General features: G+C 38.4%; 1 protein-coding gene across 1 annotated transcript; it reads right to left on the bottom strand.

The window, feature by feature from the left end:
* Nucleotides 1–1494: 1494 nt before the first annotated feature.
* Nucleotides 1495–12615, bottom strand: CLUL1 (clusterin like 1). The gene is made up of 8 exons (XM_019613959.3): nucleotides 12510–12615; nucleotides 11116–11264; nucleotides 9386–9553; nucleotides 7202–7646; nucleotides 6219–6356; nucleotides 4843–5057; nucleotides 3518–3688; nucleotides 1495–1916 (listed from the first exon to the last, which is right to left on the bottom strand). The coding sequence occupies exons 1-7, from the start codon at nucleotides 12610–12612 to the stop codon at nucleotides 3521–3523; spliced, it is 1386 nt and encodes a 461-aa protein (XP_019469504.2). The 5' UTR covers nucleotides 12613–12615; the 3' UTR covers nucleotides 1495–1916; nucleotides 3518–3520.
* Nucleotides 12616–13167: the final 552 nt, after the last annotated feature.

Raw genomic sequence — 13167 nt, forward strand, 5'->3', positions numbered from 1 at the left:
AGAAGGGGGTTCTGAGATAAGTATGGAAGAATCTAGCTTCCACTTGGCTGCCTGACCAATCAAGAGATTCTGAATGTTGCTTCATCAGTCACACAGTCACAGAATCACAGGGGTTGGAAGGGATCATCCAGTCCAAGCCTCTGCTAAAGCAGGTTCCCCACAGTAGGGTGCACAGGAAAGCATCCAGGGGGGCCTTGAATATCTCCAGAGAAGGAGACTTCACAGCCTCCCTGGGCAGCCTGTTCCAGTGCTTCACCCACAAAGTAAATAGGTCCTTCTTCATGTTTTTATGGAACTTCCTGTGCTCCAGTCTGTGCCCATTGCCCCTTGTCCTGTCACTGCACATCACTGACAAGAGCCTGGCCCCATTCACTTGACTCCCACCCATTAGATATTTATAAACTGTGATGAGGTTCCTCTCTGCCTTCTCTTCTTCAGGCTAAGCATCCCCAGGTCTCTCTCAGCCTTTCCTCATAAGGCAGATGATTCAGGCCCCTCATCATCTTTGTAGCCCTCCCCTGGGCCCTCTTCAGAAGTTTCCTGTCTTGAACTGAGGATCCCAGGCCCCACTCAAGTTGGCCTACAGTGTCACTCCTCTTGGGCTGCAAACCTTTTATGCTGTACCTTCTCTCTAAGGGCAACACTCAGTGCTGGCTGTCGTTGAGTTTCACCTTGCCAGTATCCGCTCCTCTCCCCTGTTTTTCAGCATAGTTTTGTGTTCTGAATGTTGCCTTCTGCACAGCTCCTGATACAGCGTCATCTGAAGATTTTCGAGGTATATTCTCTCTGTTGGCCAAAACAGACCAGTTCTTCTCTGAATATTTCTTCATAATAGTAGATCTTAGTAGTTAAGCGGTTGAGGTACACATCTCTCAGATAGACCGACTTTCTAATAACTGGTGTGATTCCAGGAGTTACGGCTACTTAATCTCTCAAGATTAGCGTTCTGTAATATAAAAGAAGTTGAAGGAACAGGAACTGTAGGCTAGAAAATGTTAATTTTTCCATAGTGTAGATGGGAAAATGTATCATTTTCACTACTTAAAACAATTAAATTGCCATTTCCCTTTTGTCTCCTGTGTGGCTTTATACATTTTGAGATGCATACATTTTATTTTGCAAAGATACAGTTGGAAATGGTGAATGTAAATGCGTGCAAAAATGTTCAATCACAGCCAATAAAACCAAAACACCTAGAGCTTTGCTTCTGAGAGTTGTATCTGTTCTTAGTGAATATAATTTGCAAATACCATGCAAGCTAAAGACAACAATGTAGGAAAAGACAAACATCTTTTCTGATAAAGGGTTCCCTGTTAATTATGGTTCCAAAGGCAAACTACAAGTAAAAAGTGCTAAAGGCAGAAAACTTACTCATTTATGCATATTCAGAAAAGTCATTTAATGTGTGTTACAAACATCAAAAGCAACTGGAAGAAGAAATGGGGCATTTTCATTGGAAAATAATATGCTATATGCATATGGTAATCTGGTTGTTTCAGGCTTAGCTGAATATGTAGTATCTTTAGGGAACAATTTTGAAAAGGCTTAAAAATTTGCCTGAATTTAAGTATGCAAATAGGAGTTATTTGCATGTTTACAGCTAATTATTTCCTTAAATCTTTGCATAACCGGAGCCATACATGATTCCTCAAAGATCACCTAATATACAACATAAACAACATTTTATTTAAATAAATGTCTCTCAAAGTGGGCTTGAATTTGTATTTCAATTAAAAGATTGCTACAGTCATCAGTTGCTAGCTCATATGTCACGGTATTTATTAAGCAAAATTTTATTTATATGCAACTATTTTAACTGTAGTCATTTAACAAATAGCTGAACATTGAGTTTAGGAGTATTTCACCTAAGGAGAGTACACGGATTTCAGGGATTGAGATTTCCCACATCTTCATTCCTAGGAGAAAAGAAAATAAATGATTATTTTTTTATATTTTTTGATAGAAAGATTTGGAAAAATCTGTGTATGGGGAATGTACAAATATCCTGCTGTGAAAACATGTATGACACATAAGAAAGACTGAAAAAAAATTTTCTCTCTTTTTCCCTTCCTGTAGATCTTCCTCTTTTCTTGTGGAGTTCCTATTCTTTCCTTTTGTCATGCTTCCACATATCCCGAATCTGTTGCACAAACAGAATAAAAATGGTACTGCGATTTGGAAATAAGTGCTACCACCTTTTCTCAGGCATGAGAAGGCTATACAAGTTGTGTTGCACTAGAGATTGAGGCTGAAAATCATAATCACACTAAGGAAATTTACATTGCCATCATTAGACCATGAAGTTTAGCCTTACATTACCTGAAAGAGTATATGCTATCTATTACTGAGTATAAATTAGAGAGAATTTTGAAGGAAAACAGTATATAAATGATGCTGAGCATTTCATTTTATATGCCTATAACTATTGGAAAATATGCATTTTGAGTAATAATACACATATAATTTCACCAACATAAACCTAAATCAGAGTTCATGGTGAGGCTTATCATATTCTGTCTAAATTCTGTAGGCCACCTCAGCCTCTCTGATGGAAGAGATTTTTCTCATCTGTTGAAAAATTGTGAATCTCTCATCAAAAGAATGACAAAAAATGACAAGAATATCCTCTAGAAGAACTGTTTGTGAGCATTGGAGTCCACCAGAGCTGCACATCTTGGAGACTTCCCTGGGACTTTGTGGCTAGCCCCATGGCAGTGTGGTATCAGTAGCAACATGATGCCACTTAAAAACTCTGCTACCTTTCCTGGAGTTTCTCCATGAGATTAGAGAATATGAAGTTTGTTCATTCTTGCAGCCTGTTTCTTCCCTACCCAATCTCTTAAGAATGGAGAGGGATCTCCATGAGCCCTTCCTACAAAAATATTTAGGAGGCCATGGGAAAGATCTTTCTGTGAACACTCCTGCAAGTCAAACTGCAGATTCTGTTAGCAGTGTTAACACTGTTACTCTGAGCAGAGCACTGATAATGTGAAAATTGTATGTCAAAACAGCTCTTTCAAATCATGATGTTGATTCAACATTGTAGCCCATTTTTTTGTCAAAAATAACATGGAACATGCTATTAAACACAACCTAAAATTAAAGAAGAAAAAAGATGAGCAGTGGTAATTCCATTTTATACTTGATTAATGAATGCAAAGACATGGTGTCTGATGACAAAGCTCTGGATTGTGGTTGCGAGGCAATTCTTTTCTGATGGAATATTTCTCATTAAATTACCTCATCCCAGATGTTACTTAAAGATTGAGGGTTTTCACAGTTAAATAAGTGAAGTCTTTTAATATCATAATGTCGGTGTTTTGCAGGCTAGAACACTGAGCATTTATTTTTGTTTTCTGTAACACTTGTGTTTGTCTTTCAATCAAAGCGTTGTTTCCAAAGAGACAGTCTTGAATATAGCATGACAGAATCCTGTTCCAACTAATGTTTATTGCAATGTAAATGTCTCTTATGAAGAGCTGCATTCTTTGCGAAGCAAGAGAAAAGATGAACTTACCACTTAAAAATTCTGCTTATATAGTTGCAGTGCTTTTCCAGCTATGTATTCGATGAATTCAGCACTCTTTGGGTCTAAGTGGGGAGGAACTTTAATGGTGAAAGTAGGTGAAGTCAAAATATTCACATCTACCACAGTTTCATTTGTACCAGAAGCATCTCCAGGTACCACCTTGAATAGAGCAAATCAGTACTTTAGCACTACAAATAGCTGTGTGCTTTCAGTTTTCTTTATGGTTACTTTCATAATTAATAAGGGAAAATTAAATAGAAAAATATTTTAATCTTGTCTACCTTCTTTAATTACTTTCTTGTGAAAAGACAGTGGATGCCTCGAATTTATGCCAAAGCCTATTGTAAGTGGTGGGAAGATGTGATACGGCACTGCAAGATTATGTTTAAGAACTGTGAGTTAATATTTAAACCACAAACTACATTTATAAAGAACTTCTGATCACTTACTGAAAACCTGTGTGTGAGTTGTTCTCACTGATTTCAAGAGGAGGTTTGCTTGATTGAAGTTACACATTCCTATGTGTTTTTCTAAGCCAGACTTAGTTCTGTAGCTTTATTTTCCTGAGCAGATAGCTTAGACTTGGTTGGGAAAATGTGCTTAAATATTGCCTATTCCCTTGTTCCTGATCTTGTGTTTTGTTTTGCTTTGTAGATTTTCATAAAGGTCTTGTAGTAATAGTAGTACACACTGGATTTCTGAGTTGAAAGGGAGAACAGAATTTGTCCCTGGCCCAGTAAAATCAATTTAATTTACTTTGGATGTCTTCATGTGTGTGAGATGTATATAATCATGATGTATTTCAAGTCATATTGACAGCTGCTGCTTATGATATGCAGCTTCCACTGCAATAACCTGCATAGCATTTGCTTTCTTTGAGCTTTGTGATATATAGGTACAGACACAGACACGTAGCTATATATTCAGTGATCCAGTAAGGATGCATTGCTGGCTAGTACAGTGACATTTATCCAGGAAGGTAATTGCAGGCCTGTCAAAGCTGCTAGTGTCAATTTACTCTTCTCAGCTATGATTTAGGTTAGCCTGTCAGCCATCCACCTGACTAAAAGGATTTAGAGGAAAATAGTTTCTAATCTCTGGAGATTCAGCTCACCGAAGGATTATTAAACTCATTGAAGGATTATTAATACATTATTAATGTATATTCAAGATGAGATGAGTAGGGACTGTATCTTGTAAAAACAAAACTTACATGTATATGAACATTCACAATCCTCAAGAACACACTTATGAGCAAGGTTTAGATGGAAGACAGTACTGTGCAATAGATCCCCTTAGTAGGTAACCCTTACCTTGACTATATTGAAAATATTTTCTGGTCCGATGGTCATATTGGATAACTCAGACACCCATCCAAATCTTTCTTTCATTTTGTTCAGCAAGTAGGAAGTGTCTTCTGTGTGATGCTGAACCATCTGGAGAATCTGCTCGTACTGCTCACCAGAGAGATTAACCAGCTTAAAGGCTTCATCAAACTTCATATGCAGTTCAGGAACATTTGGGCAATCTGTTTGAAAACACCAGCCAGTGAAGTTTATTGGAAAACAAGGTGTCTTGTACTTGCTCTTCTCTATATGAAGTACAGAAACATAGGAAAACTACAAAAAAGGTCTAGAAATGGGGCATGTTTTTGAGTTCATGTTTAAACTATGCTAAACAAAACAAACAAATTCTTGCTGACCTATTTTGGTAGGTTTAGTTTAGGCTTACAATGACTGAATGGATTAATTATCCTATTTGCTGTATTACAACTTGCTAAGTTCTTTAAGGTTTGTACCATGTTGCTTGGCAATAGATCTTCAAGCATGCTAAAGAATCATAGAATAGCTTGGGTTGGAAGGGATGCCACCCACTAAATCGGGCACTAAATCAGGTTGCCCATGGCCCCACACAACCTGGCCTTGAACACCTCCAGGGATGGGAGGCCCACAACCTCCCTGGGCAGCCTGTTTCTGCATCTCACCACCCTCTCAGTGAAAATTTTCCTCCTGAGATCTAATGTCAATTTCCCCTCTTTCAGTTTAAAACCATTCCCCTTTGTCCTACACTGTTATGTGTAATACACAACAGTGGACAAAAAGATATTTTTAGTGAGTTGGAAATGGTCCAACACTCTTTCCAAAATGTCACTGAATGATTAACATCTGCCACACTGGAGATATTCTGATATCTGGGTTTAAGCATTTTCTGTGACTTTTATGACATAAATAACTCTGGATAAGCCATAATGTTATGCTACAGCAGGAGTCCTGAGAGTATTTCTAGGTATTGCAGTCTGAATTTTTTCCAGCTGCCCATGTTGTCTGCAGCATCAGGAATGTTGACTTCTCCTTGCTTCTGCACCAGGCAGGATCAATTGCTGCCTCACCTTTTGCTCTGCTGGAGAATGGCAACTTTAACAATGTCCATAGGTATTTTGTTATAGAGTACACAACTTTGGATCTCCATCAGTATGTTAACAACTGAGTTATACTGACACTGTGTGGAGACAGCAGGGAAAGGTAATTGAAATCTTCTGGACGTTTTGAATTTATAATTACACTAAAAAGTCTGTGACTGAATGTTAATTCCAAAAATACGGAAAGAGCACAGTAGAAGGTGACAGCCTGAAGGTGTACAAACCAATGGCCAACACGCTGCAGAAATACATCAGGAAACATCTATTTACCATGCAAAAGATTGTCTTGACATTTCTGACATCTCTCATGAAACTGTGTGCATCCAGAGGAATTCTCTCGAAGCTCTTTGCACAGAGTCCTTTGACGTCCTGACACAATTTTTGAGAACATGCCACCCCTGTCAGAACCTAGGATGAAATTACAGTATTTTTAGACTGTCATTAAGTTGAACATCCTGACAAATACATGTTTGTAACTTAATATATGTGCCAAGCAAAATATAGGAGTTAAACTTCCAAAAGTAGAGGCTGGGAGAAGATGCAAACCATATTTTCTTTCAAAAAATTCATGTCACTGTATAATTCCTTTATAAATGGTAGCGTATTCCCTGGTGACAGCCAATTATTTTTTATTTCTATTTTTATTAATAAGATAGGAAACATAAAGCTTTTTGCATTCTAAATGTTGACTGAGGGTTGTTTCCGCCACTGAGAATTATCACCTGATACTAAAGTTATTTTGTTGGTTACTGGAAAATCACTTGGCTGGTTTGTATGTGACTGGTACATGACATTGCTGCAGGAGCTTTAGGCAAGGCTTGCAGCTGTCAGGCAAGGGCAGGGATATCTCACAGAATTTTTAGAGTTGGAGACATGTCAGTATGATATGATATACAAGTCTTCCTGACAAATGCTGATATCAGACCTATCAGTCAACCTTTTGAAAACCTGCATCTGCTATGAATTCAAGAGCTCCTGAGAAACTTCTGCAGACACTGAGAGTAATGCCATGAAAATCAGACTGTGTAGGACACCCAAGTCACACTGCAATATTTCTGTGAGTTTTCTAGGTGATTTTTACCTTTTAATTTAACCAGTGAATTTATGCTTAACCCATGCCAACTAAGCCCCCGGAGTTCCCATACCGCATGTAGAATTAATGCACCACAGACTGAGCCACTAGCCCTGGGTTAGCTGTCCTGAGAGGTTTGATGTCATTGACAGTGCAGTTGATTTTTATTTCCAACACTTGCCTTTGGCTTGCTCTGGCAAATCTCTTCTATTATCTTTGTATTCATCGAATACTTCAGTAATCACCTCACTGACACCTTCAAACACTGTCTTGCTGAAATCAAAGACTGTCTGCAGGAAGGCCGGTATACCCCAGTCTTTCTGTAAGCCGTCATTTCTGGTAGTGGCCTCGGGTAAAGCAGGCATGCTGGGGGATTCACTCAAATCCAGATCAGACATGAAATATGTTTGAAAAGATTGGTCAAATTCTTTTTGCATCTGTTTGAAAAACGTGAAACTTCTGTCAAACATTGAGCCCATGTCTGATAACAGTTGGCTAAATAAATCTTCCATTTTTACTAGTTGAGTATCCTCTTTCTCAGGCTTTTCATTAATCTGGATGTCTTTTCCTTGATCTTCATGAAAAGGGAAAATAAGTGGAGGTATTTTCCTCAAAAAATCTTCAACCTGCATATAAGAAAGAGATCAGCTGCTTGACAGTTTATAGAATCACAGAGTCATGGAATCACAGAATCAAAGAATCATAGAATCATAGCATCATAGAATGGCTTGGATTGGAAGGGACCTTAGGGATCATGAATCTCCAACACCCCTGCCACAGGCAGGGCCTCCAACCTCCATATCTAATACTAGACAAGGCTGCCCAGGGCCCCATCCAACCTGCACTTGAACACCTCCAGGGACATCCACAGCCTCTCTGGGCACCTCACCACTCTCTTGGTAAAGAACTTCCCCCTGACATCCAACCTAAATCTTCCCTCCCTCAACTTAAAACTGTTTCCCCTTGTCTTGTTATTATCTACCCTTGTAAAGAGTTGATTCCCCTCCTGTTCGTAGATACTGAAAAGTACTGAAAGGCTGCAACGAGGTCACCCCTCAGCCTCCTCTTCTCCAGGCTGAACAAGCCCAGCTCCCTCAGCCTTATCAGTTTTTCTTCTCTCAGAGAAGTAGTTCTAAACTTTTTTTCAAATACCTCTAGAAACAACGGACTCTTTCAATAACCAGAATCACAGCATATTCTCCAAAGTAATTTAAGATGCTAGTGAAAGTTCATTTAGTCTAAATCATTAGATACAAATCTGATCTGGAGAAAAATTGGTTCAGTCTGTTGTGGCTCAAAGTTAGTACCGGCTTCTGGGTTTTATCCAACAAACAGTTTGGACTTTATCTTGGAAACTTTTCTGTGGTAGTTTTGTGTCATGTAGAGAACAGAGGGCAATTGTTCCCACCGTGACCTATAAACGCCCTTGTGTCTCACCAATGGCCAAGTGCTCAAATTCCTCTGCAAACCGAAACCCATTAAAAGCAATAAAACAGTGTCTCTGAGTCCATGATTTGATGATGGAAGAGACTGAACAACAGTTCAACTCTGGGAAGTTCCTGTTCCCTACACCTCAGCTGCTCATCCCTGCTCCATGCTGTGACACAGTGCCTTTGACTGAGCAGGTGCAGTGCTGTGTGGAGCCGTGCTTTATGGCATTAGAAAGCCAGTAAGGGTTAAGAAACACCGTGCCAAATGCATGTGTACATGAATACGTGTACATTGAGCTCACAGAGGAAGTTATCAATAGTGTCAAAAAAAGTAACAGTTAAATATTTAACAATAATGTACCAGTCAGGAAAGCATACTTTCTAGTAGAACTGGGGAAATCTCCTCTGCTAATGGTTTCCTCTGTTGAAATCAGTGAAACATTTTAAAGCCATCTTGTTACTTGTAGAATAGAGATAAAATAATATAAATATAGAAAAGTATGATGTGTAAGTAGGTGATTCCCCTCCCTGATAAGTATTCCTAACTGAATCTACAGTTCTAACTCTGCTGATTTTCTTGTGGAACATAAACAATCTATGCATTATTTTTCGCAAAAAGCTATTGAGCATTGTAGTGCAACTCCTACTGTGAGATACATCACTGTATATCTGGTGAGACTGCACAGGAGGGGAATGATCAGTGTCCACGGTGCCACAACAGGGTGCCCCAGAACTTGTCTTAGCTCTGTGTTCAATGAATGTAATTTACTATAGTCTGTGCCTTGTAACTTTGCATTTCCAGACCTTCCAAATTAAATCAGTTTTAGTAAGTTGATGTCACTGACAGAGCTGGCCACCGAGAAAATAAGCCGTGCTCTCTCTAAAACCGGTGGGTAAATTCAAGAACACTTGCCAGATACAAAATTTCTTCTTACCTTGCTTCTAAATGTTGATAAACCATGTCTGCAAGTCGTATAAAATCGCATGCAGGTGCTTTCTAAGCAAGATTCACATTCATCCCATAGATTTTTCAAAGATACTCGGCATTGTCTTTCTTCTTCTTCTAATCTTTCCTTTACTTCATCCATAAGTCGCAAGGCTTCCTGAATAAGAAAAAAGATTCTGCTGATTGCAGTTTTCAGGTTAATATTGTGAATGTTAATTCCAGAGCTGATTGCTCATTTTTGTTATTTAATCCTTCACTACTGGGATAGGATGTTTTCTCAGAGGCAATCACATATGGAGGAACTGAAAATTGAAAAGCTTTTCCTTATGGAATCTTCCTGATGTTGTTCTCTCAACAATATAGTGCAGCCTACATAACCAGATCTCTATGGCTTACCTGAATTTTTGAGGCTGTGAAAAAATCATGAGGCTTTCTGTGCAAAAAGCATTCAAGTTCTCACAAGGTCAGGAGTTAACGCAAGTCTTTTATCTCCACTCTAAGTATTCATCTGTTCCCCAAACAGTCCTTTTTCTTACTCTGCTCTGTTCTGCAAGGGCCTGTGATACTTCACAAAGCTAGGTCCTTGCCATACATAAATTCCTCTTCTAATGTAAAAGCATTCAAAAGTACATAGCTCCATCTTTTGGGGATTATTCTAATGGAAAGACTGTAGGGAGGGGATTTCTTCCCTCTGCTGCAGAAGCATAAGTAACAATTGCAATAAGCATTTTAGAATAGATTGGACAACGGAAAGACAGAAAACTTTTTAGTAAAAGTAGATTGCACATCATTAATTTCTTTCTTCCAGTGCAATATATTTTAACACTTTACGTTTCCAAACAATATTCCAAGTTGTTCCCAAGCATGGAGAAACCTTTTAATTCATCAGTTGTATTCCTTTCTGGCAGTATTCATTAGGAGAAAAGTCTCACAGAAAAGAAAACTTCAGTCAGAATGCTCTTGGTAGTTGGTAATTGCGATATTCATGGTCTGTGTTTAATTATTTCTGATCTTTCTAAATATACTTATTCAGTGTTTCATAAACTCTTACTGTGGGGATAAGTTCTGGGTAAATGAACTCATGCAGCAAGAACCAACAACAGACTGGATAATGGGAGTGTACCGGTGTTCCTAAAGTTAACAAGTTACCATGTGCTTTTTGATTTGATAATATGAACAGTTTAAAATAATCTCCAAGCTGGGCCAAGATGGAATTTTCCTCTAAATTCACTGGAACTAATAGTCAGTGCAGACTGAAAGCTTCAGTCAGAACTGGAGCCTTAGATTGCCATGTTCCTGCAAACACGCAAGATCTTTCTTAAGAAATTGCAAAAAGTAAAACAATGTTCACTTTTTCAGAAATGTGAATCAAGGCTAGAAAAGGGTGTCTGTTGGCCCAGCTCCTGCTTCAGGGACAAAGGCAGTGAGAACTTTTATAAAGCTGCTGTAAGATTTTTCTTCTGCTAGGGAGGGAAAACAGAAGCTGGGATTTCCCATTACTCCTGGCTTTGCTATGTGACTGCTCCTCAGAGAGTACATACAGTATGGTTTTCATTCTTCCCAGAAAAAGGGAGACTCCAAGGGAGTCTACACATACTCTACCTCTTCAAGAAGGTGCACTAAAATCTATGTACAACCTGCTTCATCTTGGATTAAAAATAGATGCAACTTCAAGAACAAGCAAACAAACAAACAAATGAAAACAGATGCACTTGTTACCTGTTTTTCTTCACTGCTCTTCTTCAAAGTTTTCATCAGATCTATGTGCTTATCTTCATTTCTTTCCATCATAATTTTCATGTGCTTAATACCAATCAAAGCTTTCTTTACCTCTTCATCTACATATTTCTCCCCAACTTCAGATAAAGCTAAAAAAGCCAAATTATATAGTGAGTTAATCCAATTTTAATACTAGCAAAAATGGCCATTCTCTAATGACAAAGTGAAACAGCTTTATGTTTCCCTACAACTGCAGAGCCAACTCATGGGATAGTGAATGCTGAATAACAGAGCCAAGACAATTTCCATCAGATAAGAATCTGGCCCAGAGCCGTGTTCAGTGATCAGTTGTGTGTAGCTCAGACTGTGTATTTGGCTATCCCATTTCTGATCTCTGAACTCCAGAATAGTTGAGATTGGAAGACAACCCTGGAGAACACCAAGTTCAACTCCTTGCTCAGAGAAGGGTTGATGAGAGCAGGGTCAAGGAGAGCAGGATGCTCAGGGCCTCAGCCTGGGTTTTGGGAATCTCCTAGGATTGCTCATCAGTTTCTTGGTGACATAACATATATAGTTATTCTTAATCTGAAATCGATCAGAGACAGTTTCACATAACATTTTGAAAATATGGATTACAGGAATCTTCAACCCACTTTCCTAAAATATAATCTCTAGACTTCCTGTGAGATAATGGCTGTAGAGTTTTGGTGAAAGGCAGGTTGGTCTTTACATTGGACCTTGAGTCTCTGCCTGAGTGCAAATCCTTTATTTGTTCTCTTTGCAAAAGTGCTGTGAATATTACTGGGGATATAAAAACAACTAAAGTGCACATTACTTGCATGCACACATGTCATTCATGTCTTCTGCTTTAGCCTTCTTCCTCTCTCCTAGCATTTTATTTGTCACAGAAATATTTTTAAAATACATTGAAGCTAAGGAATATTTCATGGCTGGTCCTCCTGGGATTCTGACCTACACAATAAAGCCATGCTTCAAGGTGAGTATATGCATAACAGCTGTTTTTTTTTCTTTATTAAGTCATTCTGCTGCAGTTATTTTTAATAACTACATTTTACAGCTAAGTATAATAAAATGTAAATCAATTGGTTTAATTGTTAGGTTTGATTTATACTCTAATGATTTATGATGGAGCAAATAACCTATTAAAACGTTGTAAAGAGTTTCTGTAAGGGAGGCTCTGTTAATCCCTCTGGTTTCTCATTTCAGATGTTATCTCCCAGTCAGACATGTGGACACTTTGCTTCCACAAAAGTCAGCCCAGACTTAAAAACAGAACCTCTTGACTCCAATGAGCGTGGAAGGCAAAGCAAATCAGAGCAAGCCTCAGTGAAGACCTGGGCCTGAAGGCTTGCAGCACACCCCTGCATACTTACTCTTCAGGTTTTCCCGGAGATTCATTTCCTCCTGCCTGGTCGGTGCACACTGATGACCATTCAGCCATAGCAAGTATATTATAAATAACCAAGTGGACTTCATGTTCTTTCTGTTAAAGAAGCAAGTTGAAACAGTTAAATGTAAGCATCTTTCTGGTGCTCAAATGCCTAGGTGCAGTTTTTACTAAGTATAATACAATCCTGTTATTTTTTTCCCTAACTATAACTTCTGAGATCTATAACATGCTCTTAAATGATACTCCTAGCGAAAACACATGAGTAAGAAGCTGACCTCATTCATTATGTTTCTATTAATAGATTAATTCTAAATAGATTCATTCTACTGAGTTTACGCAGCAGTGTAATAGAACCAGGACACAGATAAATAAAACTGCAGGCTTATAGAGCTCAGCCTTTCTCTTTCCTACTTTTCAAAACATGCTAAGTACTGTAATAAAATCCTTTTACTCTTTTTATCATTATTTCATGTTACGAGCGTTTCCGTGCTAAACTCTGCTGCCAGATTTAAAAAGGGAAATTTCTAAAATGTTGTTCCTATCCGTATCTCCAAATATGCATTGTCCTTCAGGATAATACTTAACATAGCAAAGGCAGTAATAGACGTGCTAAGATACTGGCAATTAGATCAGTTTTAAAA

This window comes from Meleagris gallopavo, chromosome 3 (assembly GCF_905368555.1).
Source record: "Meleagris gallopavo chromosome 3, MGAL_WU_HG_1.1, whole genome shotgun sequence".
NCBI lineage: Eukaryota > Metazoa > Chordata > Aves > Galliformes > Phasianidae > Meleagris > Meleagris gallopavo.

Bases quoted from the DNA above. Each gene is read 5' to 3' on its own strand.
- CLUL1 (XM_019613959.3), bottom strand. From the start codon at position 12,612: ATGAAGTCCACTTGGTTATTTATAATATACTTGCTATGGCTGAATGGT. The intron at 7,647-9,385 runs GTAAGAAGAAAT...TCTTATATGCAG, and splicing joins TATCAACATTTAGAAGCAAG to GTTGAAGATTTTTTGAGGAA. The intron at 5,058-6,218 runs GTAAATAGATGT...GTTTTCAAACAG, and splicing joins TCAAGACAATCTTTTGCATG to ATTGCCCAAATGTTCCTGAA.